Source organism: Pundamilia nyererei, unplaced genomic scaffold, assembly GCF_000239375.1.
Source record: "Pundamilia nyererei isolate P.nyererei 1_Seehausen unplaced genomic scaffold, PunNye1.0 scaffold00218, whole genome shotgun sequence".
NCBI classification, from domain to species: domain Eukaryota; kingdom Metazoa; phylum Chordata; class Actinopteri; order Cichliformes; family Cichlidae; genus Pundamilia; species Pundamilia nyererei.
The window spans coordinates 919110-946213 of record NW_005187619.1 but is presented as its reverse complement, the minus strand read 5'-3'; the positions used below and the strand labels follow the sequence as shown (position 1 = coordinate 946213).

The window sequence follows — 27104 nt, the reverse complement described above, 5'->3', positions numbered from 1 at the left end:
TTATCGCAAATTTTCAAATATATATCGTGATAAATATTTTTGGCCATATCGCCCTGCTCTAGTGCAAACTACACTGTTGCCTCAGCCAGGTGTCATTTCTGAGACACAAGGATGGTAACAGACGGCACACAAGGACGCTGTGTGAAACTAGCCTGTATGCAAACGTAGGGACACGAGGGCGGCATGAAGCCAGCTGCTTTGTTTACAGGAGCTCAGAATTCAAATACCTCACCAACAGGAGTTTCACTGTGAACATGCAGGTCTTTATAAAGCCAGGAGGACCGAAACAACGTGCTGATGTTAGAGAAAAGTCACTGGGTGTTACTTCTAAAGTGTTCTCACCTTGGGTCTGGCTCCCAGAGGTCCCTGGGCAGGATTCCTAACAGCACACACCAGGTGCAGTGTGGGAATTGAGTCCGTCTGTGGAAGTGGAGGTAAAACAGTTAAACAACATGTGACATCCACCCGACACATACAGACTTGTGTCTGAATGAACCCCGATTAAACTTTGAGAACCTCAAAGCCTGCAGAATTACACCAACATACGAGCTCTGGAGGCCACTTAACGTCACCTGTGTCGATCCCACAGACTCTGATTATGAGGCATGTTTACAGCCTGGTTTGAAAAATGTTTTGGCCTGCACTGACCGTGAATTTTTTTAGAACCCGAACGTACGATTTGGGGCGTGGCCACGGTGACTTCCATTAGTGCCATATCTAGGGATTGGTACCGGTGTCTGGTGCCATCATGGCACCGGTTCTGACATAAACGGTAGTAACCAGACTGAAAAGCAGCGCACATTTCGGTGCTTTATTTCGGTGCTTTTTTCCCCCTGAGATGTGATACACTTTAGATTCTAGCCAATCATTTTACGTTTCCGAGGATAGTAGGCGGGCCCAGGTACGTACGTTCTTTTATGCAGAGCTACAGATTAAAAATGCCCAAGGCGAAGCGGTCAGAGTCTGGCTGTACTTCACAGCAAAAGATGCAAACTCAGCAGCAACAAGTGCTTTAAGTTGATACTGTGATACTGTCAAAGGAGGTAACACCTCAAATCCGATGAAACACCTGGCGACGCATAGCGTTTTTTTAAAAAGCCGAGAAATGCGCCGTATTTGATAGCTTGCTGCGAGACCTCACACCGAGCACATCTACTGCGGGTGTGGTGCCTGTTATCGACCCGGAGTTAGCAACATCCCCCAAGAACCCGAAGAGTAGAGTCCTGGCCCCTAGCCCTGCCAGTGTAGCAGAAATGATGAGGATGATGATGCAGCAGCAGCCGTTCTTCTCTGCGTGAGTAGCTTAATGTTCGTGTGTAATTTACGTTGAGTAGGCTAACCACGTTATTACATTAATGCATGTAAGGTGAACTAGCAAGCATCATCATAGCTACATGCTGCTGTCTTCTTGTTTGATAGTGATACCATATATGCCCTAAAGCTGCAGAAAAGGCTAACATTGTTATCTTTTTACAAACAGCTAAATATGAGAGGTTTTAGGACAAAGTTTGTGTTTTCCATTGTTTAAGCAGTGGTTCGAGCACCGTTTAAGCACCGGCACCGTTTCAAAAGTACCGGTTTGGTACTGGTATTGGATAAAACCTAAACGATACCCATCCCTAGCCATATCAGGCAGATGATAGGGGTCTACTAGCCTTCATCTGTGCTCATTTAAGCCACTGAACTAAACCAACTTGTTTGTGCTGTTGATGCTTCTGTGGAATCTTTTTCTCAGAAATAATGAAGTCATTTTGTACGACAGTGTCCAGGTTGTGACTTTTTCTTTTTGCATGTGGCCTTTCACTGCAGTGTGTGTGTGTGTGTGTGTGTGTGATAACCAGTGACAAATGAAAGGAAAAAAAAAACTGCACTCTTGACCCTTACAGTGAGGGAAGCATGGCTCTGGTACGGTATGAAGCTCTTCTGCTGGGTTTCTGTCTACTCAGAGCAGCCAGTGGTTCTCAAACTGTGGATGACCATGGGAGGAAAAAAAAACGGACTACGCCAAATCAGTGATTTTTACAGAAAACAAACAAAAAAAGTCCACAGTTATTTTGTTTCATTACAGCGCTGTATACAACTGAAATTTAAGTTTATATCTCCATCTCACCCTATCCCTGGCCTCCTTCACTACAGCCATGAATCCTCACTGAAGTCCTTTTCTTTTCCTCCTACCTCGCAGCACCATCTTCATCATCCTTTGTCCAATAGATCTGCTATTGTCCTCCCTGAACGTGTCCAAACCATCTCATCCTCAGCTCTCAACCTTCTCAGTCCGAGCTGTCCCTCTGTTGCACTCTTTTCTATAGTGGTTCCTCCCAGCGCTGACAGACAGTAAGATGAGTTTTGTTTGTTTTGTTTTTCTAGTTTATAAGGAAGTGGGGTCGGGCCCACAGAACTAAGGCCGCAGAAGCTCCAAAGCTTGCGTGCAGGTTTTCTACAGCTGTATGCTGATTGGTTTACAGAATAAATGGCTGACAGCTCCTTTGTGCACGGTTGGTATTGTCTTACGTCTATCATGCCTTCTCAGGCAATGAGCCTCTACTGGGATTCTTGAACAAAAAACATGAAATAGTCTGTCCTAGTTTTTGTGGCACAGCCCTTTCACAGGTCTCAGTAATTACTGTGTACTTCCTTATTCTCCTACAAGCAGCAGTGAGAGCAGCCCTCTTCCACCAGTTTGTCACCAGCATAGTGGCACATAATCAGCTCGTGACATTTACAACTTGACATGACAGCTCGTGCTATCATACACACCTGTATGAAGAGTCCATTAATGTGCAGGTTATCAGGCAGCAGTTTGCCAGCGTAGATGAGCCTCTGGTCACTCACAGCCTGGAGACGAAACAAGAATAAAGTCAGTAACGAATCAGATCTCCTTGCTGCTTTGGGTTTGGTGGGGGAGCTTGTTTTTTTAAGGTACTAAACTGAAACCATGAAATATGGCCAAAGTTGAGTAATTTGTTTGCAGTAGATCACAAAGACTTATATCTAATTGTAGTAAAAAAAATAATTCTTAGTATCAAACAAAGAATAAACAATAAAACAAAGATTTTGATGAGAACATTTCGTAACCAGAAACACATGGCCAAGTTCCCACAACATTTGGGTAAACAGACGAAACCTGGCTCCTCACTTGAACCTTTTCAGTCCACTGCCTGTGCCTGGCTACACCCCACTGAAGCGTAGATCCTTTGCTTCTCTGCTTCCTGTCCAAAACTGATGTTTGACATGTGTAGTCCCCCCCGCCTAAGACACACCTCTGGATGTGGTCTGAATAGCACGAATGTTCCCGTGAAGTTGTACTTATTTCAGAGACATAACTACAGAGAGATACCAAAACAACAGACAGACAGAAACGCGTGTTCACTGCAGGTGTGTCAGTCACAGTTCAGTTTATTAATTAAACAGAAAAAAATGACATGGCTGCGAGCTCGCGCTCATGGGACTCACAGGCACGCTGCGCTGGTTTCGTGTTAGCGCGCGCATTAAACACGCGCGTGACCCGGGAAATGGCTGACAGCTCCTTTTTACTCTCATCACATTCCACAGCACAGCCGCGAATAGCTCCGCCGCCCTCTGTGTAAACTCACCGGTTTGGTCGGGTAGACAGCGGACAGGTGCGCTTTCAGCTCCTTTATGGTCCACTGCAGGCTCACTCCCTCGATGGTCCGGTCCTCCTGAGCCTGGTTGGGCGTCTTTATGATGAGAGTGATCGCCTTTTGTTCAGAATTTCCTGCATCCATTTTTACCGTCTGCCGGTTGTAATGGCGATGTGTGAGCTAGAAAAACAGGATGTCTCCGTGACTCGCTGGACTCCCTAACACGAAGAGCGGCCGGGGGAAAGTGCGTCTTATGTCAAAGAGAAACTGCAGTGACCTGGGTGGCTCTAGAAGTGTCTCCGCTGGTCCTCATACGGGACTTTAGAGGAGGAATGTTGTTTCCAAACTCACTGTGGCCGCTCCTGATTGGCTACTGTCTGCTCGTGCTCAGACGTGGAGGTTTGCAGAATATTCGCCGCTTGAGCATGCGCAGTTATGATTATGCTTCCAAAGATCGTTTATTTAGGAATAACCCACACTCTGGCGCCATTTGAGAAGGTATCGAAAAGCAGAGATAAACGCGCTTAGACCCGGGCTAAAGTCCAAGTAAAAAGCGAACACACACCACCAAAGCGAAACATTTGTATGTTTTCTTTTGTACACTTCCTGTGAGCTTTCTTCAAGGTTTTGCTTTTGCTGTTTTCTAAAACACAGTCATAGTGAGAGCTCCTGTCAACTTCCGTCTCTGATAAGAGAAGCAAAACTATCTCAGCTGAAGTTGCATCAGGCATGTTACATCAGCTGGAAACTTTCAGATATTCCCACAAGATTTATGCAGAAAAGTGAACGGAGCCACAAGATGTTAACGACACGTCTGAGCAAAACATCGGAATATAAATACTGCCGTGAAAAAATGACCAGAAACTACAACAGCACCTTTAAACATTTTTAATACTGTATCATGTTTTGATTATATGCATATACTTACAAATACAAGTATTTATTAATTTAATGATCGATTTATTACATAGCTCGTTGGTTTAACTACAAGAGAGTTACAACAAGGACATGTTGTGATACCGTGTGTTCCCCTTGTACCTCATTACCTTAATATTGTACCTTAATATTAAAAAGAGTACTGAAGACTTTATTTACAAAGTTAAATTAGACTGATGGTGAAGCTATAGGAGACCATTGCTCCTGTGCCACAAATCAATAAATAGAAAGATTTAAAAAAAAGAATCATTAGCATTTTCTGTCAATATCAATTATCTGTCAAACAAAGACCTGCATAATTATTTCAATTATTTATGTTAGCTATATTTATTATTTTTTATTGTATATTATGAAGTGGAGCGTGCAACATTAGCATGAAGGGACCCTAACTGACAAACAGAGGACACTGTACAGTAGACGTCTTTTGACAAATTTTTGTGATCAGAGTTAATCAAAATGTAACAAAGCATTTCATGTGCTCATTACTGAAGAAAGTACATTCACTGATACCTGAAAATCAAATTACAAGAAATAAATCTATGGAAAAATAAATGTCTTCTGTGGCCTGAAAGGTGTTGTAATGTCAGGATAACTGGTTTCATATATGTCCATTGGTCTCACTGGAGATGTTACTGGCAGTAGAAGGTGAGAACGTTTTCCTGGTTTCCTCTGACCAGAAGGACTGGAGGTCTCAGATCACGAGACAAGAAGTCGAGCCACGCTAGGTAGAGCGTGCTGGGACACACTCCTCTCCTCCCCACTGGCATGGTGCTGTCAGGAAACACAGCAAACAGCTGATTTTCACCCAGTAACAATGAGCTTGAAACATTCTCAGGTGAAAGCTTCACAACACCTGTAAACTCAGCACTTTCCATCATTTATTAAATAAAAGCAGAAAAACTACTCACGTTATAATGAGAGCGGCCTCTCTAGAGTAATCCAGCAGTACCTCATTTAGACGGATCTGGCGAAGAGACTGAATTCCACAGGAAAAAACAAACAAAACGTTCAAACTAAGATGGGATGCGCGAGGAAAGAAGAAATGTTTTGGCTTGGTTTAAACATATTTGATCAGTTTGTGTCTGACCTTGGCCTTGTTCTTCTCGAAATCCTGGTCCGTGATCATCCAGGGCTCCTGATGTTGGCTTGCACATCCAGAATCTGAGTCCGGCTTAGAATTTGTATCCACCCTGAAGCGACTGACCATCTTCTCAAACTGATGGACACTGAAGCACACAGAGACAGAGTTTGGAGTTATTCCATCTCAAATCATCGTGGGCCTTCTGTTCAACTGTCTGGTTTTAAATTTTAGCTTCACATATCATACTGTACTTTTCAAGACATCTTTTTTTTTTAAGTCTTTCAAATTCATTTTTCATTTAAATAAATCAGCTGTAGTCTGAGATAGACACATTATAAAATAAATAAATAGGGAAGCTAAAACTTTATATCTCCCTATATATGCTCAAACTCTGAACCAAAACAATTCTGTTCAAATCTGAGACGCCCGAGCAGAAAATGTAAAACCAATTTTTGATTAGTTTTAGAAGAATAAAACTCCTAAATTCAGCTAAATTGAATATTTTTAGATGCAGCAGCTCATAGATTAAGTGAAATCTTAAAACAGTTATCTAAAGATTTTTCTGAAATACTGTGTTCAAATATATTCTTTGTCATAAGCAACAATCTCTAAAGTCAGCATGGCGCCAAAAGCTGCAGTTCGTCTAATGGCCACTAGAGGCCGCTTTCAAAAGTGAGTCAGTCCTCATAGACTCTCCCGGCTCTTCACAACAGCTGTTTGGTGGGTGGGGATATTACAAAAGATTAAAGTTAGTGATTTGGCTAATTTACTTCATGTACCACAAATAAACCCTAAAATAAAATTAAATAAAAAAAAAACCCAAAAACTGAGTGATCGGGATTCTTATGTTAGCTGACAGAAGCTTTTTTTTGGCTCACATTCCCAAACATCCATCCTTCATTCTCATCTTCATCTTACTTCATCTGCTGAGGAGGCTGGTTGATTTCAGGAAGGACTTCGACACTATGGAAACCGAGACGGAACTTCTTGATGAGCTCCAACACCCTGGAAAGAGAACGTGAGGCTGGAGTGAGCACATGTCTAACAGCGTGCAGTCTGTGTCTGCGAGAACGCAGGATGCCAGACCATATACTGCATTTCCCCGTTTCTTGGGAAAACAAAGTAAGTCTTTCTGATGGAATATAGACTTATGATGATGCAAGATTGTTCAATTTTAACGGTGAAAACAGCAAAACTTGGCTGTCAGTAAGATTATTTTTATATTACTGACCTATTAAAAAACAAACTACAGTTTGACTCTAAAGTGCTGCGTTCCTGAGATGATTTGGGCATTTGGAAAAACTCCAAGAGAAGAAAGAAACTTTTTGAAGCGGTCTACACTGTAGACCTGTGCGTGATACTTACTCCTGCTTCTGCTCGTCCTTTTTCTCTGCGTCTCCTCCCACAAACACTCGGACCTTACACTTGGCCCAGCGCTTTCTGCGGGTCAGCAGGTAAGGCAGCAGCAGGGTCAGACCTGGATACACACACACGCAACGAGGAGTAAATGTCTGTGGACATTCTTGAATTAAGACATAAAGCAGGCGACTAATGGAGATGTACTCGGACCTCCATCATCAGACAGCCAGTACACGTCGATGGTCTTCTTTCCCTGTTTTTTCTGAAACTGTGTACTATGCTGAGGCTCGGGCTCGATGGAGACAGAAGCTGCAAACAGACAACGCGTTTTATAGAATTTAAATGACACCACAGAGGGTCTTTGGGTATTCTGTGTGTCTGTGATATTATCATGCATTTACATACATGTGGGGCTTGTCTGAACGCAGGAAGGAACAGAGATGCTGTTGATGCTCTCTGGTCCACCGTCAAAACTTGGATTAACTGAAACAAAAACAAGAAATTTCTTTGCACATTCATTTATTTGCAGGCAGCTACTTAAAAGATGATGGATAAATGTGGACTGCACATCCTAGCGCGCCTCTTGTTGATGCCAAGAGCAAAGTGCCGTGGGAACGTAGCAGTGGCTGCAGCATCCCCGGGTTCATTGATGTGCAGCCTGCTGCGATATGCATGCAGGCTCTCACCGTGTGACTGAGATGGACTGGAGACCTCTAATCCCTCTCTCATCCTCAGCACGCACACGCCAAACTGCAGGTCGAACGCATCACTGAAAGCGACATTTAAATGAATGACCATGTGCATCAACACACACTCGAACCCTTTAGCTTTTATGGAATTGAGGTTCAGTTTTTAAACAATAAATATTTGATATCGCAAAAATAATACTCTGTTAGCAATACTTTATCAGCGGTATTGGTCATAAAAGTTTTCTGGCTTACCGCATTACTCCTATATAGTTGTGAGCAGCCTGAGGTGTGTCACTCCGCCAATCTTTCTTGAAACCCATGATGAGAACATTTGGCTTCACACGGCCCAAACCTGCCCCCTGGTGGACAGTCAGAACACCAGCAGGTGAGGATTCACAGGTGTGCTTTCCACACCTCAGTCACATCTCAACTATAAATTACAGTATTTCACCCCTGACCTGTAGCAACACGTTAACGCCAGATTGCAGATCTGCAGCCACCACTCCTCTGTAGAACGACCCGGCCTTCCTTTTGTTGAGCCAGTTCAGGTGACTGTCGCTCATGGCCTTCTCCAGTACTGAAGGAGAGGGATCATCCTGCGAAACACGGGAAGGGAGAAAGATTTCATCACTCTGCTTTCAAACAATTAATCATTGTTCCGATTATTGTTTGGATTTATTGTGCGATCATTGGGAGAACTCACAGTTAACACATTTCCACACAACATAAGACTGAGATCTTTTGTGAAACAGCTGACGAGGTCCACCAGGGCGGGGCGACTGCTGGGAGGGCCCGTTAGCACCAAACACTGGGGCCTGAAAGTGTTGGAGTTAGATACGGAGCAGTTTACCCTTCATGTCTCACGTATTTTGTTTTTTCTCTTCCTGGAAAATCACTAAATAAACTTCTATCAGTCCTACTCTGCTTTTTGTATCTTGGTGCATAAGCTAGACTTTACCATTTATTTTTGAGGGGCATGTCCTTGGTGACCAAGGTCATTGCAGTCCTGAAAAAAGTCACTAGACTTCATGTCTTCATGAATCCAGAAGAAGTTAAAATAAGCATCAATCGTTCCAGAAACATTGGTTCAATCTTAGAACGTAAAAGTAAAGAAAGCTTTGCTTTAAAAGTGTTCTTCCTCCCCACCGTTGCCATAATGTCATTATGAGGTTAGTGAAAGTAACTGAAGTGTTGATAAAGTCCTTCAAAACAAACTTTAAACTACTGCATTTCAACCGTGGATCCAACTTTAGTAATAGTATAAAAAATGGTAACACTGTTGCAAACTGAATGAAAAAAAGAATCCGCTGGACTAAAGAGGAAACTTAACTTAATTTAGGATCTCCAGAAACACTCATCCAACCTTCAAATTTTGATAATGATAATAATAATAATAATAATAATAATAATAATAATACGTTTGATTTGAAAGCACCTTTCAGAACTCTCAAGGACAGTGTACACAGCAGAATAATAAAAGCAACATAAAAACAAGTAGTTTAAAGAATCATAAAAGACATAAAACAAATTTAAAAGAGCAGAGTGGAGAGGTTATGTGGGATAAGCTATTTTGAACAAGTGAGTTTTGAGTTGGGACTTAAAGAGAGAGAAGGAAGAGATGTTTCTTAAATCAGGAGGTCGGGAATTCCAGAGTTGAGGAGCAGAGGAGCTCCCCATGGTGGCAATACCGGGAGAGGGGACAGAGAGAGAAAGAGAAGAAGATGTCAGATTTAAAAGTGAGTTCATCAAGTGTGAGCTAATAGTGGATCTTCAGCTGTTTGGGGTGTGTACCTCACAACAGAGGCTCACCTGTAGTTCTTGACGTGGTCCTCTACGCTGTTGAGGCCTGCACACCTGCTCAGAGCCATGTTGTAGGAGCTCGCCTGCACTGATGAGCCCCAGTTCACATCTAAACGCAGCAGAGAGGGAGTGAAGCAGCAGCATGGCTTTGTTTTTACACACGTGTGCGTGAGAGAGTTTGTGTGTGTTTACCTGGCTTCTTGTAGAGTGTGTATGCCAACAGAATAAAGACGACGCCAAAAGCAATAAGGGCCGCCCACCACGTCAACAGGAACATGATCACCACGGAGCATATGGCGCCCAGCAGCGACAGCCACTTACTGTAGAACCTGAAGGACGGACGCCAACCTGCACACACAGACAGTTAACATGTGTTCATATTTTAACTCGAGATGATGATTCATTCTTATATACAATGATAAAGTCAGCTCTGCCATCTCTGCGCTGGTTACCTGGTGAGTTGGTGATGGATGCGTGGAAGCAGCTGAAGTTGATCAAAGAGTAGGAGCAGAGGAAGAAGTTGGAGATGATGGGCGCGATGGTGTTCAGCTCAGCTGGTGATGCAATAAAAGAGAAGAGGATTTGTCTGTTTTCTGTGATTGTTTCACATGAAAAAAGCTTTTAATGTGAAGCCGCAAGGAAAAAGCTTGACAGCATAATTAATAACTTAATACAGTTTTGATTTGGCATTAACAGATATCAGCAGTGAGATAAGCTTAAGTACTTGGCTGCCTTTGGGCTTCATAGAGCGTATGCCATCACACATATCAAAACTGTTTGATTTCATGTACCATTCAGTACATTTGGTAACTTGGCTGACCCTTTACAAAGCAAACGCTCCTACTGAAACATTTTACTGCATCTTTATGGCGCTCTGTAAAGCTACAGACAGTCATTTAATGTGTAAAACGGCTCTTTTTAAACGTTCTCTCTGCAAAGAGCTGGTTTATTAAATGTTTTTTATTAGATAGATTTTATTAGATAAATTATATTTAATATGATTATATGAAATAACGTGTATTTCTAAACAGTTTTGAAGAAAAAATTTTTTTTTAATTAGATGAAAACAGCAGAAATGTTTGTGAATTAGGAAAGTCTTTCTCAGCAGCTCCCCAGCATTGGTAGTCTCTGCTGTTTGGGTTTGAAATGTCACTCACATACTGACATTTAAAACCCCAACAGCAGGGACTACTAATGATGAAAGATGGACACACTGCTCCCAATGCAGGAGTGCCTTGAAACCGCATTCTTTCTAACTGCCAGCAGGGGGAGACTCCTCCAGTTTGTCAAAAGCATTTTGATTGCTGCATCTATGATTCCGTTATTGCCCTCTGAACCTGTCGGGTATGCCTCTAACTCATCTTATTTGAAAGATATTACACAACTCGGACTCTTTCAAAGTCTCACCGATGAGGATGAAGCAAGCAGCGATGATATATGTGAGAAGGTATCCTCTGATCGGTTCATTGTTCTTGCCATAACCTTTGCCAAAGAAGCCAATGAGAGGGTAGAGTTGATCCTTACACAGACACTGTGAAGGGGGGGAAAGGTTAGAATAAGAAACACATTAATACAAGAAAGAAGACACTCAGGGACTTTCATCGTTAAAGCTGAGTTTGCGACCTGTGGAGTAAGAAACAAGAAAATGTAATATTTGGTCTGACATGTTCTCCCTGTGTCTAAACAATATTCCTGCAGATATCCCAGATTCCTCTCATACTCTATAAGTGAGTTTACTGCCCGTATCTACGGATGTCAGACTTCATCTCTTTAAGCCAGAGTAAAGCAAACACTCTGTAAAAACATTTAAAGAGTCACAAGAAATATCTGATGGTTGTAAACCTCCGTGAAGACCGACTGTGCGTGTACCTGGAAGACTTTGGGAGCAGACACCAGGCAGGCCAAAGCTGATGACAGAGTGGCTCCAAATATCCCAGCTGTGATGAGAGGGCCGAAGGCTGACACCATGCTCATCGACTGCAGACAGAAATACGCTCACTCAGTACACTCAGAGGGCAGAAACATCTTTGTGTTTACAAGGTGACCTGCTGTGGCTGCTTAATAGAGCGGGAGTGTGACCGTGGAGCGAGAGTAAGGGGAAATTACAGAAAAGTAGTGAAAGTGTGTAAACGGGATCACCTTAGTCAGGTAAATGGTAAATGGCCTGTATGTGTATAGCGCCTTACTAGTCCCTAAGGACCCCAAAGCACTTTGCACATCAGGGTAGAACAGACTAGAAGTTTCCATGATGACCAGGAAGAAAATGCAGCACTGACTTTTATTTCCTGTGTGTGTGTGTGTGTGTGTGTGTGTGTGTGTGTGTGTGTTGACCTGATAGTAGTTGTGAATACCATAGACGCACGTCTTGTTGTTGATGCACCCTGTGAAGTCCCAGCCATACTGGCATGCTGTACCAACACAATCCTCGACTGCTGATGAGGGAGACAGCGTGTCGTTCAAAACGCCAGACGCATCCCGCACCACGCAGGATCCTGGGAGGACACAAAGACGAATTTAAGGGTTGCTTTTTTTGGTCTCCTACAGGAGGAAAACTGTGCGATCAGGGAGCTGTTGCATAAAACAACAATTATTGGGATACTATGCACATAGAGCCGTGTGTGTGTGCGTTATGATAAAGTGTGGTGGAAACAGCTGCTCTGGCAGAAACTGCAATAAAAGTGGTTTGGATACTTTGCAGGTGCAAAATGCAGTTACAAGACTTGCTTGTAAGCTTATTTCATATAAATAAAATAAAAAAGTATCAACTCTAAAATAGAGCTTTTTGCAGAGGCATGCAGTACCAATGGTAGCAGAGATGATGAGGTAGGATATTGTGGTCCAGAAAATAGCCAGCAGCGTCCCTCGGGGGATGGCCACTGCTGGATTCTGAGGGGGAGACGACAAAGGCTTTTAAAAACACGAACATACGTAAATTGAATTTAAAGCTGTGTGTGTGCATGAAGCCGACTGGCTTATCTGTATATTATTCCCTCTATTAAAAAAAAAGAAGCATTTGTATAACATGCCTTCAGATCTCCGGAGATGTTCGCTCCTGCCAGGATGCCCGTGGCAGAGGGGAAGAAAATGGAGAACATGCCGAAGAAGCTGCCCCCTGGCCCTCGCCAGTCAGGTACAAAATTTGCAGCAAAGATATTTGCTGTTAAAGGGAAGAGAGTGAGTTTACAGGAGAGCTCGGCGATAAACTACCGCAAACTGCACGACCGGCTCACTGCATAGTCACCTTTGTAGCTAAAGAAACCTTTGGATTGTTTCTCAGGTGAAGCAGGAATGATTGTTCCAACAATGTAACTGGCAAATGAGACCATGATGACTATGAAGAAGAGAACCTGTGCCTGTGGGAGGAAGAATAGGCTGTAAACATGCAGATGCACACACTGTAAACAAAAGATGGACAAAGTCACATCGTTATGCATCGATTATGTATCCAGGTTGAACTAAAAAGCAGTTTTTTGCTTTTAATTTTTAATTTTATTTAGATTATTTATTGAGCCAGAAATGAAGGTGGTGGAGATGGAAACATGGAAAGCTTGGTTAGCAAGCATAAACACGCCCATGCATGAATAAAACAAAATGCAGAAAAAAGGCCATTAAAATGCGACAAGTTCACCAACGCAAACTTCTCAGCTAACGGAGGCGAGACCCAGGAGCTAAGCCTGCCTGTGCCAGCACACCTTTCAGTTAAGAACACCACACTGCTGAGTTACCAAAATCTGAAGGGGACATTAGCTGCTTTTGCACCAGGCTGGAAACATGTTCATTTTATTGCTGAAGTGTGGCTCAGTCTTTCATCGTTGGCGGCTGTGACTTGGTGTCTTGCTTGCCGGGTTTATCACAAAGACTAGCGTCAGCATGCTAACTAGGAAGAGGGCGAGTCCTCTGCTAGTATGTGAAAGAGTGAGATGGCTTCATAATGATTTTTCCAGATACCGGACTGGTTAGTGACTCTGGCTTCATAATCTGAATACAAAATTAGCAAAAATTCTATTCATTTAAATCCAAACCACTATGGCAGCTTATCATAGTGTCACATACAACTGGTTAAGCTAACCTTTGACTCCCAGGCCATGCCAGCCATTGAGATGCCCAGCAGACATGTCACCGTGATGATGCCGATGATGCGGATGTCGTTAGTTCGATCCACCATGACGGCTTCATTTTCCTGATGGCGCACAAAGACATTTCACGCGTAAAGACAATGAACAGACATTATTTACTGTATTTTATAAAAGCGCACGTATAAAACGGCATGCTACTCACACGCATGAGGTCGGTAACAGTCTCAGCAAAGCCCACGGTGTGCATCGCCACAGCTACAGCATTCGCAAAGGCAAAGATGAGACCGATTGACCCGCCGAGCTCTGGACCGAGGCTGCGACTGATCAGAAAGTACGTCCCGCCTGCAGATGAGAGGGTAGATTAAAAAGTGAGCACTGTGTGTGGAATCAGCAGCATTAAAAGTAAAGAGCTAGGCTGTTGCATGTGGCAGTGAACAAATCCAACCTCCTTTGACTTTGCCATTGGTGGCGATGGCTGAGGTCGAGAGACCAGTGATCCCAGTTATAGTCGAGGACAGCAGGATGATGACCCAGGTCATCCCTGATGAGAACAGGGAAACACACCGTGAGTGTGAGGGATACTCACCGTCTGGGAAACATGTGCCGTGGATAAAGGATGCGGTCGTTGGACATACCTATACCAGCCTGAGCAGTGATCCAAGGCAGCCTCAGGTACAAGATCACCCCCCATATGTTCAACATGCAGCGGATCTGAGAACAGATGCAACACTGAGTAAAGCCTGCTGGTGTCTAAGTATCATCAACGGCATCACTGTGGAGGCTCAGTAAAAGTCCTGTTTCTGTCCCAGCCTACATGCACGGTGAAAGTGAGCTTGTAGAAAGTGCATCAAATATGAAATCGCCATCTACTTTTTTTGGTTTTGGAAGAAACTGAAAGTTTCACACGGGTAATATTTTTAACTTCCTTTAACAATAAGTCGTTGACTGTACTCTGTAACCCTTTAATGCCTCAGGGAGTCAAAAACAAGCAAACATGTTCAGAAACAATTTCACATTTTCACAGCTTCACGTGCAAAAACAGGCGACAGTTAAATTACATTAGTCTCAGATTTTAATCTTTTCTAATTCCTTGTTTAAGTTGAATTAAGTTGCAGGAAACACAAGATGAATGCTGCTTTAGAGGCCTTCAACGTTAAGTCTAAGAAAAATATCTTTTAACTTTACGTATCTGGAGATTCAAGATTGCTCCAAGTTCAAAAACAGCAGCAGAAAAATCGCCTCCCATCGGTCAAAGCCTCCACCTACCATGACCCCCTGCACCCATCCGAAGCGCGTGGGTTCAGTTGGCGGCTCCTTTTGCTCATCCTCATCTTCCTCAGAGCTGTCCTTCCCTCCTGCCTCTGCCTGTCCACCTGTTGTCTCTTCATACATGGGAGGTCTGGAGTCATCCTGCTCAAGACACAAAACCAAACTCAGTTCTTCTCTCTTAGTTTTCGTAATTAAATAAATAAGAGATCCCTCACCTCAGGGCCGGCGTGCAGCTGGAACAGAGACGGCCTGAACTGCCTCCGTCGGCCCCACACCTCCGTGTTGGCATAGAAGTCGTAGCGCGGCGGGGCATCCAGAGTCTCGTAGCCAGTTAAATCAACAGATACGCGAGATGCGACACTGCTGCCATCCCCATCACACGTGTAGTAATCGGACTCAAAGCCTCCTGATGTCGCTTTACCATTAGCCACTGGCGCAGGGAGATTGGCTCTGTAGGCAGCCAGGCGAATGCCATCATTGGCTCCTTGTAACTCCATTCAGAACAGCAGAATTATCTTTTTAAAAATGTCTGTGACCACGAGTCTAGTGAAGAAAGGGAGCCGACGTTGAGCGTCCTATCCCAGCGTCTGAGTCAGTGACTGTGCAGGAGCCATGCTGTAGCTCAAGATGAAAGAGGGGTTGGTTTTATATTTGACCTTAACTATGCAGGAAGAGCCTGAAGCCGTGGTAGAGGGCTAGTTCAGTGAACAATTAAACAACTTATTACACAACCTATTAAGCCTGACACGGACAATTTCACATGACAGGGTCAGCCCCTTTTGGACTGAGCAGGGCCAGTTAACACACGGTTCCATTTTTATGGAGTCACATGCGCAACGCCCTTCAACACTTCAAAGTTTTCCAAAAGCTCAAATAATGGAGGAGTTACCAGAAGTGGGGGATTTTATAGCCTGTGTGTACTTCTTATTGCTCAATTTCGAGAAGTTGGTAATCTCCTGAGGGGACTTTTGGTTAAGATGTAAAACAGCATCATTACAGACAAACACGCACCTGCAGCGTATCCTCGACAGTTAAATCAGTCAACAGAGCATGAAAGAGTTGGAAATTATCATGACTTTTCCAGTCGCATTTCAGTTTCACTTGTTTCTCTGCATCAAACCAATACGGTGTTAATTATACCCTAAAAATCAAGACAAATATCTAATGTCTGAAAATGTAAATTTAGAAGAAAAAAAATCGACTGGATATTTTGTTTGGATATCTTGGCTAAAAGACAGAGCTACAGACAACATGCATCACTGTGAAAGTTCTTCTTGGCGACGCTACACAGCACCACAAACGTGTATCACCCAAAATGGGAAGGGGGGTCAGGAGGGCACTGGCCACCACCCAAATACTGGGCATCCCCTGGCAAGACTGCCCCATGTTGGCAATAATTTTAGTAAACGTGAGCAGAAGACCGAGGAAGACACCCTACAATGAGCTGAAACATTTACTTATTCATATAGAATTGTCGTCATTCACACTGTGCCACTTTGTCGGCCCCTCACAATTTCCCGTCGCCACCCCCTCCCCTCCGTTGCTCTGTTTTTGGTGTACCACCCCAATATTTTCAGGTGCCTCGATGTGGCCATCCCTATGAATACGTTCTGGAAGAACGTCATTGTTCCCCCACAGTAACAAATGCCAACCTCACTGTTTAAAAGTCACAGGCTCTCCATACAAGCTATGATTAATGCAAACTTTCACAGAGATTCGTGTCATATTTACTACTGCATGATGCATGACAACTAAAAATGATCTTCAAATATTTCGTTTGTTTTGTGAGATCCTTTAACCTCCTAGCACCTGCGTCCACATATGTGGACATCACATGTTGGGTTATTTAGACCAAAATACTCAATTTTGATACGTTTCATCTTTTCAAAGTTAATGAAGATCAGATCCTGTTAGTCTTTTCTTTAGAACAATTTAACGTGAGCGTGCCAATCTGTGATTACAGCAGAATCGTCACTTTATCGACCACCACATGGAAACATTATGGAACAAACATACACCCGAGACTGTGACAAAATATAACTTTTAGTCTACTGTAAACCTAGAACTTAACCAACCCGTCCTCAGAAACAACAGTATTAACACTTCACTGATGTATTCTTTTCGTACTCGGCATCATGTTGGGAATAAACCAGATTAACTCATACTACATGCATTCATGGAAAGATACAAACAGTTGTTAATCTGACAGATGTAACTTGTTGCATCTCTTCACGCTGCTTTGTCAAAGTATAACCCCGTCACTCAGCTTCCTCAGACGTTCTTGTCATATTCGAGCTGCAGAGCACCTGAAACATTTATTTTGCTCACAGGACTAATTCTGTCTTTTTCACAGAATCCGACATGAAATACAAACTTATTTTACTGTTCGTAAGTTTTGGGCTGTAAGAGTAACTTTGGTGACATCACTGTGATGTCACCTGGTTATTTTTCCAGAATTAAACTTCTTAGTTTTTGCCTGCAGCTGAACAGTGCTGTTACGACACCTTGATAACAAAGAAAAGACCCATTTCCACTTAAAGGTGGAGGCTCATTACTCTGAATTACTTCTTCCTTTTTAAAACAGTTAAATAATTAAGCTGGGCTGTGTGTTCGGCAGCTGCAGCTCTGCAGTTTAAATAACTGACCTTGAAGCAGAAAAACAAACAGAGACACCCAGCAGGTTTTAAAGCTCTGGGTTTATCCGTTTTCTCTTATATAAATCTGAGATAACTGCAGTGTCCTTCAGTGTTCAGGTAAAATGTAACTAAGCCCCACATGTTGTTTAAATCTGTACCGTCTACTTAATTAACCTTCATTTTGTCATTTACAACAGTGCTATTGGATTTTGCATTTTAAGCTCTGCCATGCTTCCCATAGATCAGGTATAACCAAACTCATTTTACACTGTGAGGCAACCGAGTAAAATTAAATATGTAAAATAAAAGTTCTGCTAGTTCATTGTCCAGCCTGTTCTTGTAACTGGTAAATGGTTCTTATATAGAGTTTTTCCCACTGCGAGCACCCAGAGTGCTTTACACAACTTGCCTCATTCACCCAGTCAGACAAACACTTTCTATGCTTTTTCATGGTAAGAGCCATTTTTAATTACAGAATATGACGTTTTCATTAACTCAAAGTCTTTTCATTTCCAAACAAAAATGAAAAACAAAAATTACATTTATGTGATCGACAGTAGGAAAAGCAACTTTGTCTAACTCTGTTATTAGGTGTTGTGTCAGTGGTGAAGTAAGCATCTATCTCAATAGGAAAAACTACAAAACTATGGCCATATTTGAGCTTTTGCCAGGGTAACTGTGGGCCCAGGACTTATGTTTGACACCGCGGCATAGACTGCACCAAGGTAAACTGGACAGATAAACATGACTCTGCTTTTTGTTCTGCCCTCATTGACATTTCGATGTCGTTGATCATTGTTATGTTTTATCATTTGATTCCATACTGAGGGAACAAAACCATCGCTTCCTGCAATGATGATCTCATCAGGAAATAGTTACATTGATTCCACTGAGGAAAACCCACAACTGTAATGAATTTCAAACGCGATACTGCAGCAACAAACGTTTTCCTTATCTGCTCGTTTTTTTCCCCCTCTTTTTTTTGGGGGGGGGAGGGGGCACAGTGGATCATCTTCCTCAGTCTCATCCTATCCCAGCATCCTCCTCTGTAACGTCAACATGCATGTCCTCCTTCACTACGTCTGGAAGCATTTATCTGGTATATTCACTCTCCCTCGGCTGCACGTGTGCAAACCATTTCTGACCTCTCGGACTCCGAGCTTCCCTCTGAGGACTCATTTCTAATTCTGTTCATTCCCAATGAACATCTTAACTTCTCAGAGCCGCTCTCAGCTTAAAAACCTTTCCTTTTACTCTCACTGCTCTGAGTCCATCACAAAACACCCCTGACACTCGTCTTCACCCATGTCGCCCTGCCTGCTCTATCCTCTTCTCGCTGCTCCGTCTGTTGTTTTGGACGTTTGACTCCAGGTATTTAAAGTCCTCCCCCCTGCTCCTTGCAGCTTCAATGTTACACCGGCTTCCTCTCATTCGTGCCAGATGTGTTCGTTACACTGGCAAACTGTACAAGTACTCAGACTAGTTATTTTCAATGGAAAATGTATATGGTTTGGTGATATGGATGTAAATATGATATTCATGTCCTCAACTCTTGAACCCAGTGAAAAAGTAAAGACCTTTAATAATCTACAGTCTGCCAATTTTAAAAGGGCAATTAAAATGTGTGTGAATGGGTGGTGATTTTCCAGCACACTAAGCAGCAGTAACCTCACTTCAAGAGCTACGTTGGAGTCCTCTTCCTCCTCTCCCTCTCGATGTACTTGCTCCTTCAACTACTCCAGTGAGTTCTCATCGTTGAATACAATAGACTACACATTTGTGAAGAGTCTGAGATTTGACAAAGACTCTGAACTGTTTTCACTGCAGCTAATAAAAACTAAACTGGTACCTCAACACTATACCCCGCTGTGATAAAAATACTGGGTACGAGCAGATTAGGTTTCATAAACGCAAAGTTACCAACTTGCAATTAGAAGGGAAAAGTAAACTATGAGAGTAATGGAGGCAGTGTGCAAGGTTTGCAGTGGCAGTGGGAAAGACCTGAGCTCCCACGGAGGCCCCACCAGATTCCCACTACAAGTATCACACATGATTCTCTTTAGACAAAGCTAAAGACAACAAAAGCCACTCCATGAAAGTGGAGAGTTACTTTTCTGGGAGTGTGAAAAAACAAGACCGTGGTGAGTAAAGCAAATAAAGGTTAAATATAACTAAATGCTGCTGGGCTAGCCTCATCTGCGGAGGAGACATTTGAATAACAACTTCAGCCAGTACCACAATATTTCTCTCTTTTGCTTTAACATTTTATATTTGTTAATTTAGCTAGCAGAGCAGTCTAGTGTGTCCAACTCTGACCGAGACATGACTGAGCAGAGTGATCAATTTGTCTTTACACTGTTTAAAACACACTGGTGTTTGAATATTTCTTAGATAATAACACGGGTAGAAGGGCTGCTCAGGGCCCCACCAGACTCACCAGTGGTGGAATAACGGGAATCTAGACAGACTCATTATTTATGCTAACAATTAAAAATGCCAGTGGTGAGCAGATAACTTCATAAACCAGTTTTGCATTAGGGGAAAACAAAAAAGGTTTAGGGATGTATTGTTGGGGGGGGGGGGAGTCTCGAAGAGCTTAGATTTGGAGACAAATTTTTTTCTTTTCATACAAAGGGTAAGATCCACCATTCAGTGACTTTTAGAAAAACTAAAAGCAAGAAATGTTTCAGAGTTGGCCAGTATACAACCATGAAATGTTATTGGATTGCTTTACACTCAATACAATTCTAGAGACCACAAGGATGAGTGACTAGTTTTCTATAGATAGTGAACATCGTTTATTTTCCATCAGTGCCACTCTTCCACAAGTGGTTAACCCACAGGTCAGACTACAAGATGGTCACCTAAGGGTTATAAACCATGTAACAATCACGTAACTGACTATGTTCCCAATCACACCATTTACAACTCTATTGGATCTGTTGGTAATTAAAGTTTGAGCTAATGCAGGAACTAAAACACACAAAAACAAGCAAGAAACAACACAAGACATTCCTCTACCTTTAACTGAAAATGCTTTATGGTGGTAAACTCTTGGCCAGCCAGACTGCTTCTCTGTGGCCTGTAGACTGCGACTTCAACCATGGAAACCCTGAGGTTTCCTTATCTTAGATTAATGTCCTAGTAGTGATGCAGTGCCAATGCAACAAGTGCAACAACTTGTCAGTGTTTTAATCTCAAACCTCCAACAAAAACATGAAAACAGCCTCTTTGCACCTCTGCATTTATACAGTTTGAAGAAACTACAGGTCACTGTGCTCGGCTGCAGCTCTGTGAAATACCATGACATCCTGGAGGCTTTTTGCTGTGAAGCTGCAGGGCACAAGATTAGACTAAAAATCAGTGCACCCGGCCACACAAACATGGAAAGCTGCGCTCTGCAAGAGCGCAATCTATACTTCATGTTTTTTGTATGGATTAAACAAAAACAAAAAGACTTCGGTCAGCTTAACAGGTTGAAGTAGCTAGATATTTCTAACCTTTGCTCTGACACCTGCTCTCAGTTTGTAGTGCACAGACATGACTGTCACTGTTTCGTCTTGAGAGCAGCCAATCAAAAGACTTAAACAGGATGGAGCATGGGCACTTTCACATGAGTAGACAGTAGATTAACATCTCTTCAGTTCAAGTGCACAACTGTAAGACAAGAGATTCAGACATTATACCAGTTTTCACAGATGTATTCAAATCATAAGAATGTAATGACTCACCTAAACCTCAGGTACTTTTTGCTTCCAATTGAACTGACAAGGCTGTTATCAAAGTGTTGTTAGGTAGGATGAACAGAGGTGAGGATGAAAATGGTTCCAGATTGTTTGGGTTTGTATCCTGGTTGTCACTGGAGATGAAATCAGAAGGGCTGGTGGCTGGATATGAAAAAAGAAGTCTTGGAAGCAAAGGGATGAACTGTGAACTCTGATAGCTTTTGACAATTGCAGACTTAAAACCTTGAGCCTGAACTTGTTAAACATAAGCAAGTTCGTTATGACCATCACTTCCAGCCACATCAAAAAGTTTTGGGTAGTCGTGTTTCCTGTTGAATTTGTTTCTGGCAGAGTCCTGTCTTTGGACTCTCATTTGGCTTGAAGACATCGTTGACCTGTCCTGAAAATATGGCCAACTGTCATAAGATTGCATTTTGGCATGAACCGGCTCATAATTCTGACGTGCAGCTGCAGAGTTAAAGGCAGGCCCCTCTGATCCAAAGTGGGTTGAAGTTGACCGCGAGTTCAAGTAAAATGGCTCATAAGCCTGTTGTGCTTGTGAGTGTCCAATAGCAGCATAGTTTAAGGCAGGCCAGTCTGAGGTTAACCGATCTGAGCTTGATTGTGGTTTAATATGAAATGGCTCATAAGTTTGCTGCTGTGGTGCTGCGAAGTTCAGGAAAGGCTTTGCAGATGCAGCCATGGTTGAACTAGATTGTGGTTTAATTGGATGTGGCTCATAAGTTTGCTGTTGTGTTGTTCCAAAGTAAGGTCGCTCTGATACAGCTGGGGTTGAACTTTGTGGTTTAATGTGAAATGGCTCATAGGTCTCTTGCTGTGGTGCTGCAAAACTTAGGAAAGGCCTTGCTGATGCAATGAGGTTTGAATTCGATTGTGGTTTAATGGGATGTTGCTCACGAGTCTGTGTTGTTCCAAAGTTCACAAGAGGCCGTTCTGTTCCAATATGCTTTGAACTTTGTGGTTTAACACCAACTGGCTCATGAATGTTTTGCTGGGGTGATGCAAAACGTAAAGGCCTCACTGGTTCCACCAGGGTTGAACTGGACTGTAGTTTGATGGGATATGGCTTATAAAGCTTCTCCTGTGCATCTGCACCAGCAGAGTTTAAGAAGGGTTGCCTTAATCCAATTATGGCAGACTTCGATTGCGGTTTAACTAGATATGGCCCATAACTCTGGTGTTGTGTTGTTCCAAAGTTCACAAAAGGCCGTTCTGCTCCAACCTGATTTGAACTTGGTGGTTTACCACGAACTGGCTCATGAATGTGATGCTGTGGTGATGTAAAACGTAAAGGCCTTGCTGGTTCAATCAGGGTCGAGCTTGACTGTAGTTTGATGGGATATGGCTCATAAGGTTTCTCCTGTGCTTCTGTACCAGCAGAGTTTAAGAAGGGTTGCCTTAATCCAATCATGGCAGAGTTTGATTGTGGTTTAATAGGATATGGCTTATAACCGTCGTGTTGCGTTGTTCCAAGGTTTAGGAAATGCTGTTCTAATTCAGTCATGGTTGAACTTGGAGGTTTAACACGAACTGGCTTATAAGTCTGCTGCTGTGTTGTTCCAAAGCTTAAGAGAGGCCTTGTTGACTCAGCCAGAGATGAACTTGGCTTAATATGAACTGGCTCACGAGTCTCTTGCTGGGGTGTTGCAAAACTTACGAAAGGTCTTCCTGATCCAAATAAAGTTGAACTTGATTGTGGTTTCATGGGAAATGGCTGCTCCTGTGTTTCTGTATGGCCCATACCAGCAGAGTTTAAGGAGGGTTGCCTTGATTCAGTCGTGGCTGAAATGGGTTTTTCTGGGTTTAAAGAATCAGGAGTCTCTGGTTTGTGTTGACTTGCCAAGTGGACAAAATGGCTATTGGTTGGGGTGTTGAGAGACTGAGAGACAGATGAAGAGGAAACAGATGAGCCGACCTGAAAGCCTGGTTTGGAGACAGCAGGCGCATCATTTCCACCATCATGTTTTTTATTAGAAGAATTCTTTCCATCATTTCTTATCAGGAAATCAAGAAAGGGAATCTTTAGATTGAATTCATAGCTTTTGGGTTTGGGTGACAGATATTTCTTCTGTGGTGGAGGCTGGGGTAGAACGGTCTCCTTTGGCCATTTGGTGGCAACATTAGATCGTGGCTGCAAGGGGTTTGCAGGCTTGAGGTTTGAGGCTTTTTGGTACACAATGGGATGGTTTTGTTTACAGATATGGAAAGGGGCCATCATTAAACGTCCCTGCTTTTCCAATGTTTTGTCCTGGGCACTGATGTAGTAGAAAGGATGACAGTTCTCATAGTTGTAGGCTTCTTCCTCCTCTCCTTCACTTTGCCAAACTCCCGGTTGCACAAAACGTCTGGCTATGAAAGAAAACAGGTGAAGGTTAATTTACAAATTACATTGTAAAATTTGGACATTTAGACTATATTTTCCAAACCAACACCTCTAGAACCTCAACAACATATTTCTGCAGGAATCTATCATAAGAGCATAATTCATTTGATCTATTTAGCTTCATAATTGGTGATTAGCAGCACAGAAACAGTTTGCTAATGCACCGAGCTACATTACTGTTTTTTCAAATGAGGTTTCTCTGGGAGGAACAAGAACAAAGCAGAGATGTGCCATAAAGAATAAACAGGCCTGACAGTTGGCTTAAACAAGGTTCTTGTTTAGTTCCCTGTGCGACATTTTAAGCAGCGTAACATGAAGCACAGGACAACTCATATTTATTGTGTGGAGCATTTAGACCCTGTAACTCCATAACATTAAAATACTGCAGATATACTCTACACAGTCCTGTTTCAATGTACATGGTCTTGAAACAGGACTGTGAATAAAGCTTACTTTTAATTAAATTTTTTTTTTTTTTTACTTAGACTGGTATTTAACTGACAATATTTAATCATTAGATTCAGATTGTAAAAATTACATTTCAGGACTGAAGAAGAGTGCCACCTCGAGTCCCCTTTATAGATACTCCATTTGCTGTATAGCAAAACAATATTGCAATATAGGAAAGAGTAAAACAGTTACATGTGAATTTTTTGTATTAGTTCCCTCTTTTCCCTGTCAGTCACTGACTTAATTACAGACATATTGCTTTATTCTGCCACACAGAAATGCGGTTACATCAGGAAAGTTGTTAATTTAAATCACTCAACCTCCAACTTTGAATCCATGAAGGCGGAGGAGGAATGGCAGCCATCCTCCACGCCATGGACCCAGACAGTTTTAATTTGAAAGGCTAACTTAACCTGTTCCTAATCAGAAAACTACATCAAGATACAAACAAAAGCAAATGCACAGTTTGCTTAAAGCACCACCCTGACTTGTCAGTGCTGTGTATCAGATCGTAGGCCTAGTGTTTGGTCTTACTTTAATTAGGGGAGCTGTTAAATTGTTGCTAATGGCTCAATTCTTAACAGGGTTAGACTTGCGGGACGTTATAGTAACACAGGTATTTTAACAAGAAGAGTTTTAGCTCCATTTCCAAACAGCAGGAGGTGAGTCAGGCTTACCTCTTGGAAAAGCTGAGGAGTAGTTCACCTCACTCAACAAACAGACCAGCAATAATCTGTTAAACAGTTACAAATACACAGTCAAGGTAGACCCAGACAAACAAAGACTCAAGTAAATAAAATGGACCTAATAAAACCCATTTGGTTTCATATTTAATGTGTTACCTTGTAATTAGGAAGCCAGCAGCCATGACTGCTGCAGTCGCTGTGTCCTCACAGCTGCGAGCGCTGAGCTGGACTGTGCAGCACAGCTGCCCTGTCAGCCGTGGATCCAGAAAGCCCAACTTCCAGCTCCTCCAACCAAACACCCACGAGACTCAAAGTCGAGCATCCAAGCCACGCGGCTGTCTGTGTGTGTCTTTTCCATCTTCCTAATGAAAAGTTGGGCTGAAGCAAACTCTGCCTCACACAGGTGCAAACACTTGATGTGATTGGCCTGGCTGAGACGTTAGAATGATTGAATCTATGCCCCAGAGGGGATGTGGACAACAAGAACACATTTGATTTCAACTTCTACAGTACAGTGCTGTATTGTTTTCCTTTTACAGTTTTATGCGCTTATACACATTTTGACATGAAATAAAACACTAATAATAAAAGTCTTGCATTGAGCTCAAGCACCAACATAAAATAAATCTGCCACATTAAAGGCAAATTTATCAGAGGTATGAAATATATGTTTTTTATGTTAAGAAAGCAAACAAAAAAAGACTTGAGATACTTTAAGATTAAATAGCTGAATTGTTCTTGGGGTGAGGCAACACTACATGACTGAATGTGCTGTTTAGCCTTCAACCACAAACTGAAGCTAATTCAACGACACACTACAAGAACCTGAAAGTATCACCACAACCAGATTTGGCTGTGGAAATTCATGAACAGCTGAAGGAGGATGAGTCGGTCTGTCATCTGTGGCCAAGCCAGGAAATAAACATGTAAAGGCTCCAACATACACACAGTGAACTTGGGTGCTTTTATTTTGACGTTACTGAGAAAATCATGAGAGAAATAAATGAACACTGAACAGAAAATGGTAAAGGGACAGAACACATTTACAGTGTGCGTTAATCAGCTTGACATGTTTGAATACAGCTCTAAAAGCTTTCAAGCTATGTTCAAAAGGTTGATGAAAGATGAATAAAATGTTAATATCCGATTCAAACTCTAGAGTAGACTGTTTCCTCTTTTTTGTACAGAGGAGGGAGAGTGGATACACTGACAAAGGATGTCAAAAATAGAGCTGCCAGGCAATAAAGAGGAAGACCTCAAAGAAGATTCATGGACAAGCAGAGGGTGGAGTGAAAGAGAAGGATGCTGGGATAGGAGGAGGAGGCAGACGATCCACTCTGGCTGAAGAATAAGATGCACTGGGATTTAACCCAGTGAGGTGTAAGTGAGCTCAAGTTCACACAGACTCACCAAAATGTGATAACAGAAAATGTTTTGTTTTATTTCACTCGATCTGATGATTTTCTTTGTGTGGTTGGTGTGAAAAACAAACAAACCCCCACCATGGACGTGTGGATGAGGAAAACTGATATTTAGTCACGGAACGTCACAGGTGTGCGCTTTGTTCGATGCGACGCTGTGTGCCATGTTATTGTTTACATGAGATGAATTTGTACAATGGCGGATAGAGACAAAATACTGCTGCTGTTAATCTGACTATCTGCAGTTCTTACACAGTTATTGTCTGTCCGTTTAGAAAGAGAGGCATCAGAGGGAACTTCGGACGTGGCCTCTACATTCAACACAGCTGCTTCCACAATCCTAACGTGGTTTTGAATAAATTTACTTTTTATTGTTCATTCCTAGTTGAAAGTCTACACCAACCAAAATACTTTAATTATTAACATTTGAAATGCTGAAGGCATTTGAAAAGTAACAAATTTGTCTGCCTTTCCAAGAAAACAAAACCTTTTTGGAAGTACTTTGGTCTTTCTGTCCCAGGCTTCTGATTTGCCAACATTTCATTTTTAGCGTTTACATGTGGACAGATATTTTTAAACGAAAAATCTCCAGTTTTACCCGTACACAAGTGTGGGGCTGCTCAAGCTCTTGCCAGTTCTAGGCCAATCAGCATTTTGTCCATTGCCTCCAACAGGGCTGAATCTGGTACCTGACCAGACTACCACTTACAGTTTTGCGCTACATCCAGTCACTTTAATTTTCAAGTCTGATTTGGAGGAAAAACGCAAGGTTCTTGAATGATATGCTAGTAGTGGTGTGGCAGGCGTTAAAAGCTTGAGAGCCTGCAGCATTAGGTTTTAGATCAGGCACACTCAAACTTATCAGCCTCAATTTTAGGGGCAACATATTGGTTAATAGTATAATCTGAGAATTACATATTTTGCTTAAAGGGATTTGGCCAAGGCCAGCCAATCTGGACTGGGTGCAGCA

The 27104-nt window shown here is 42.4% G+C and overlaps 3 protein-coding genes across 3 annotated transcripts in view; all 3 read right to left on the bottom strand.

Moving 5' to 3' along the window:
- Positions 1 to 3992, bottom strand: part of herpud1 (homocysteine-inducible, endoplasmic reticulum stress-inducible, ubiquitin-like domain member 1) — an 11456-nt gene extending 7464 nt beyond the window's left edge. Inside the window, exons 1-3 of the mRNA XM_005748290.1 lie at positions 3594 to 3992; positions 2758 to 2835; positions 343 to 420 (exon numbers count right to left, since the gene is read on the bottom strand). Coding sequence (XP_005748347.1) covers positions 343 to 420; positions 2758 to 2835; positions 3594 to 3746 — 309 coding nt within the window. The 5' untranslated portion in view covers positions 3747 to 3992. The remainder of the gene's footprint in view (positions 1 to 342; positions 421 to 2757; positions 2836 to 3593) is intronic.
- Positions 3993 to 4484: 492 nt separating this feature from the next.
- slc12a3 (solute carrier family 12 member 3) lies at positions 4485 to 15522 on the bottom strand. The gene is made up of 26 exons (XM_005748289.1): positions 15028 to 15522; positions 14810 to 14953; positions 14179 to 14254; positions 13989 to 14084; positions 13746 to 13885; positions 13537 to 13647; positions 12709 to 12820; positions 12494 to 12624; positions 12269 to 12353; positions 11799 to 11959; positions 11337 to 11444; positions 10875 to 10998; positions 9920 to 10021; positions 9660 to 9815; positions 9477 to 9576; positions 8371 to 8482; positions 8126 to 8263; positions 7920 to 8026; positions 7665 to 7747; positions 7384 to 7461; positions 7189 to 7287; positions 6985 to 7096; positions 6538 to 6624; positions 5626 to 5764; positions 5447 to 5514; positions 4485 to 5309 (listed from the first exon to the last, which is right to left on the bottom strand). Exons 1-26 carry the CDS (start codon positions 15307 to 15309, stop codon positions 5168 to 5170), a joined length of 3093 nt encoding a protein of 1030 aa, XP_005748346.1. The 5' UTR covers positions 15310 to 15522; the 3' UTR covers positions 4485 to 5167.
- A 4503-nt stretch (positions 15523 to 20025) lies between these two features.
- On the bottom strand, positions 20026 to 25159 carry LOC102212297 (uncharacterized). Its single transcript, XM_005748288.1, has 4 exons — positions 24870 to 25159; positions 24705 to 24760; positions 21180 to 23543; positions 20026 to 21105 (listed from the first exon to the last, which is right to left on the bottom strand). The coding sequence occupies exons 1-3, from the start codon at positions 24893 to 24895 to the stop codon at positions 21433 to 21435; spliced, it is 2193 nt and encodes a 730-aa protein (XP_005748345.1). The 5' UTR covers positions 24896 to 25159; the 3' UTR covers positions 20026 to 21105; positions 21180 to 21432.
- Positions 25160 to 27104: the final 1945 nt, after the last annotated feature.

Bases quoted from the DNA above. Each gene is read 5' to 3' on its own strand.
- LOC102212297 (XM_005748288.1), bottom strand. From the start codon at position 24,895: ATGGCTGCTGGCTTCCTAATTACAAG. The intron at 24,761-24,869 runs GTAACACATTAA...ACTGTTTAACAG, and splicing joins GCTGGCTTCCTAATTACAAG to ATTATTGCTGGTCTGTTTGT. The intron at 23,544-24,704 runs GTAAGCCTGACT...TTTCTTTCATAG, and splicing joins CTCCTCAGCTTTTCCAAGAG to CCAGACGTTTTGTGCAACCG.
- slc12a3 (XM_005748289.1), bottom strand. From the start codon at position 15,309: ATGGAGTTACAAGGAGCCAATGATGGCATTCGCCTGGCTGCCTACAGA. The intron at 14,255-14,809 runs GTAGGTGGAGGC...ATCTGTTCTCAG, and splicing joins GATGGGTGCAGGGGGTCATG to ATCCGCTGCATGTTGAACAT. The intron at 14,085-14,178 runs GTATGTCCAACG...TGTTCTCATCAG, and splicing joins CACTGCTCAGGCTGGTATAG to GGATGACCTGGGTCATCATC.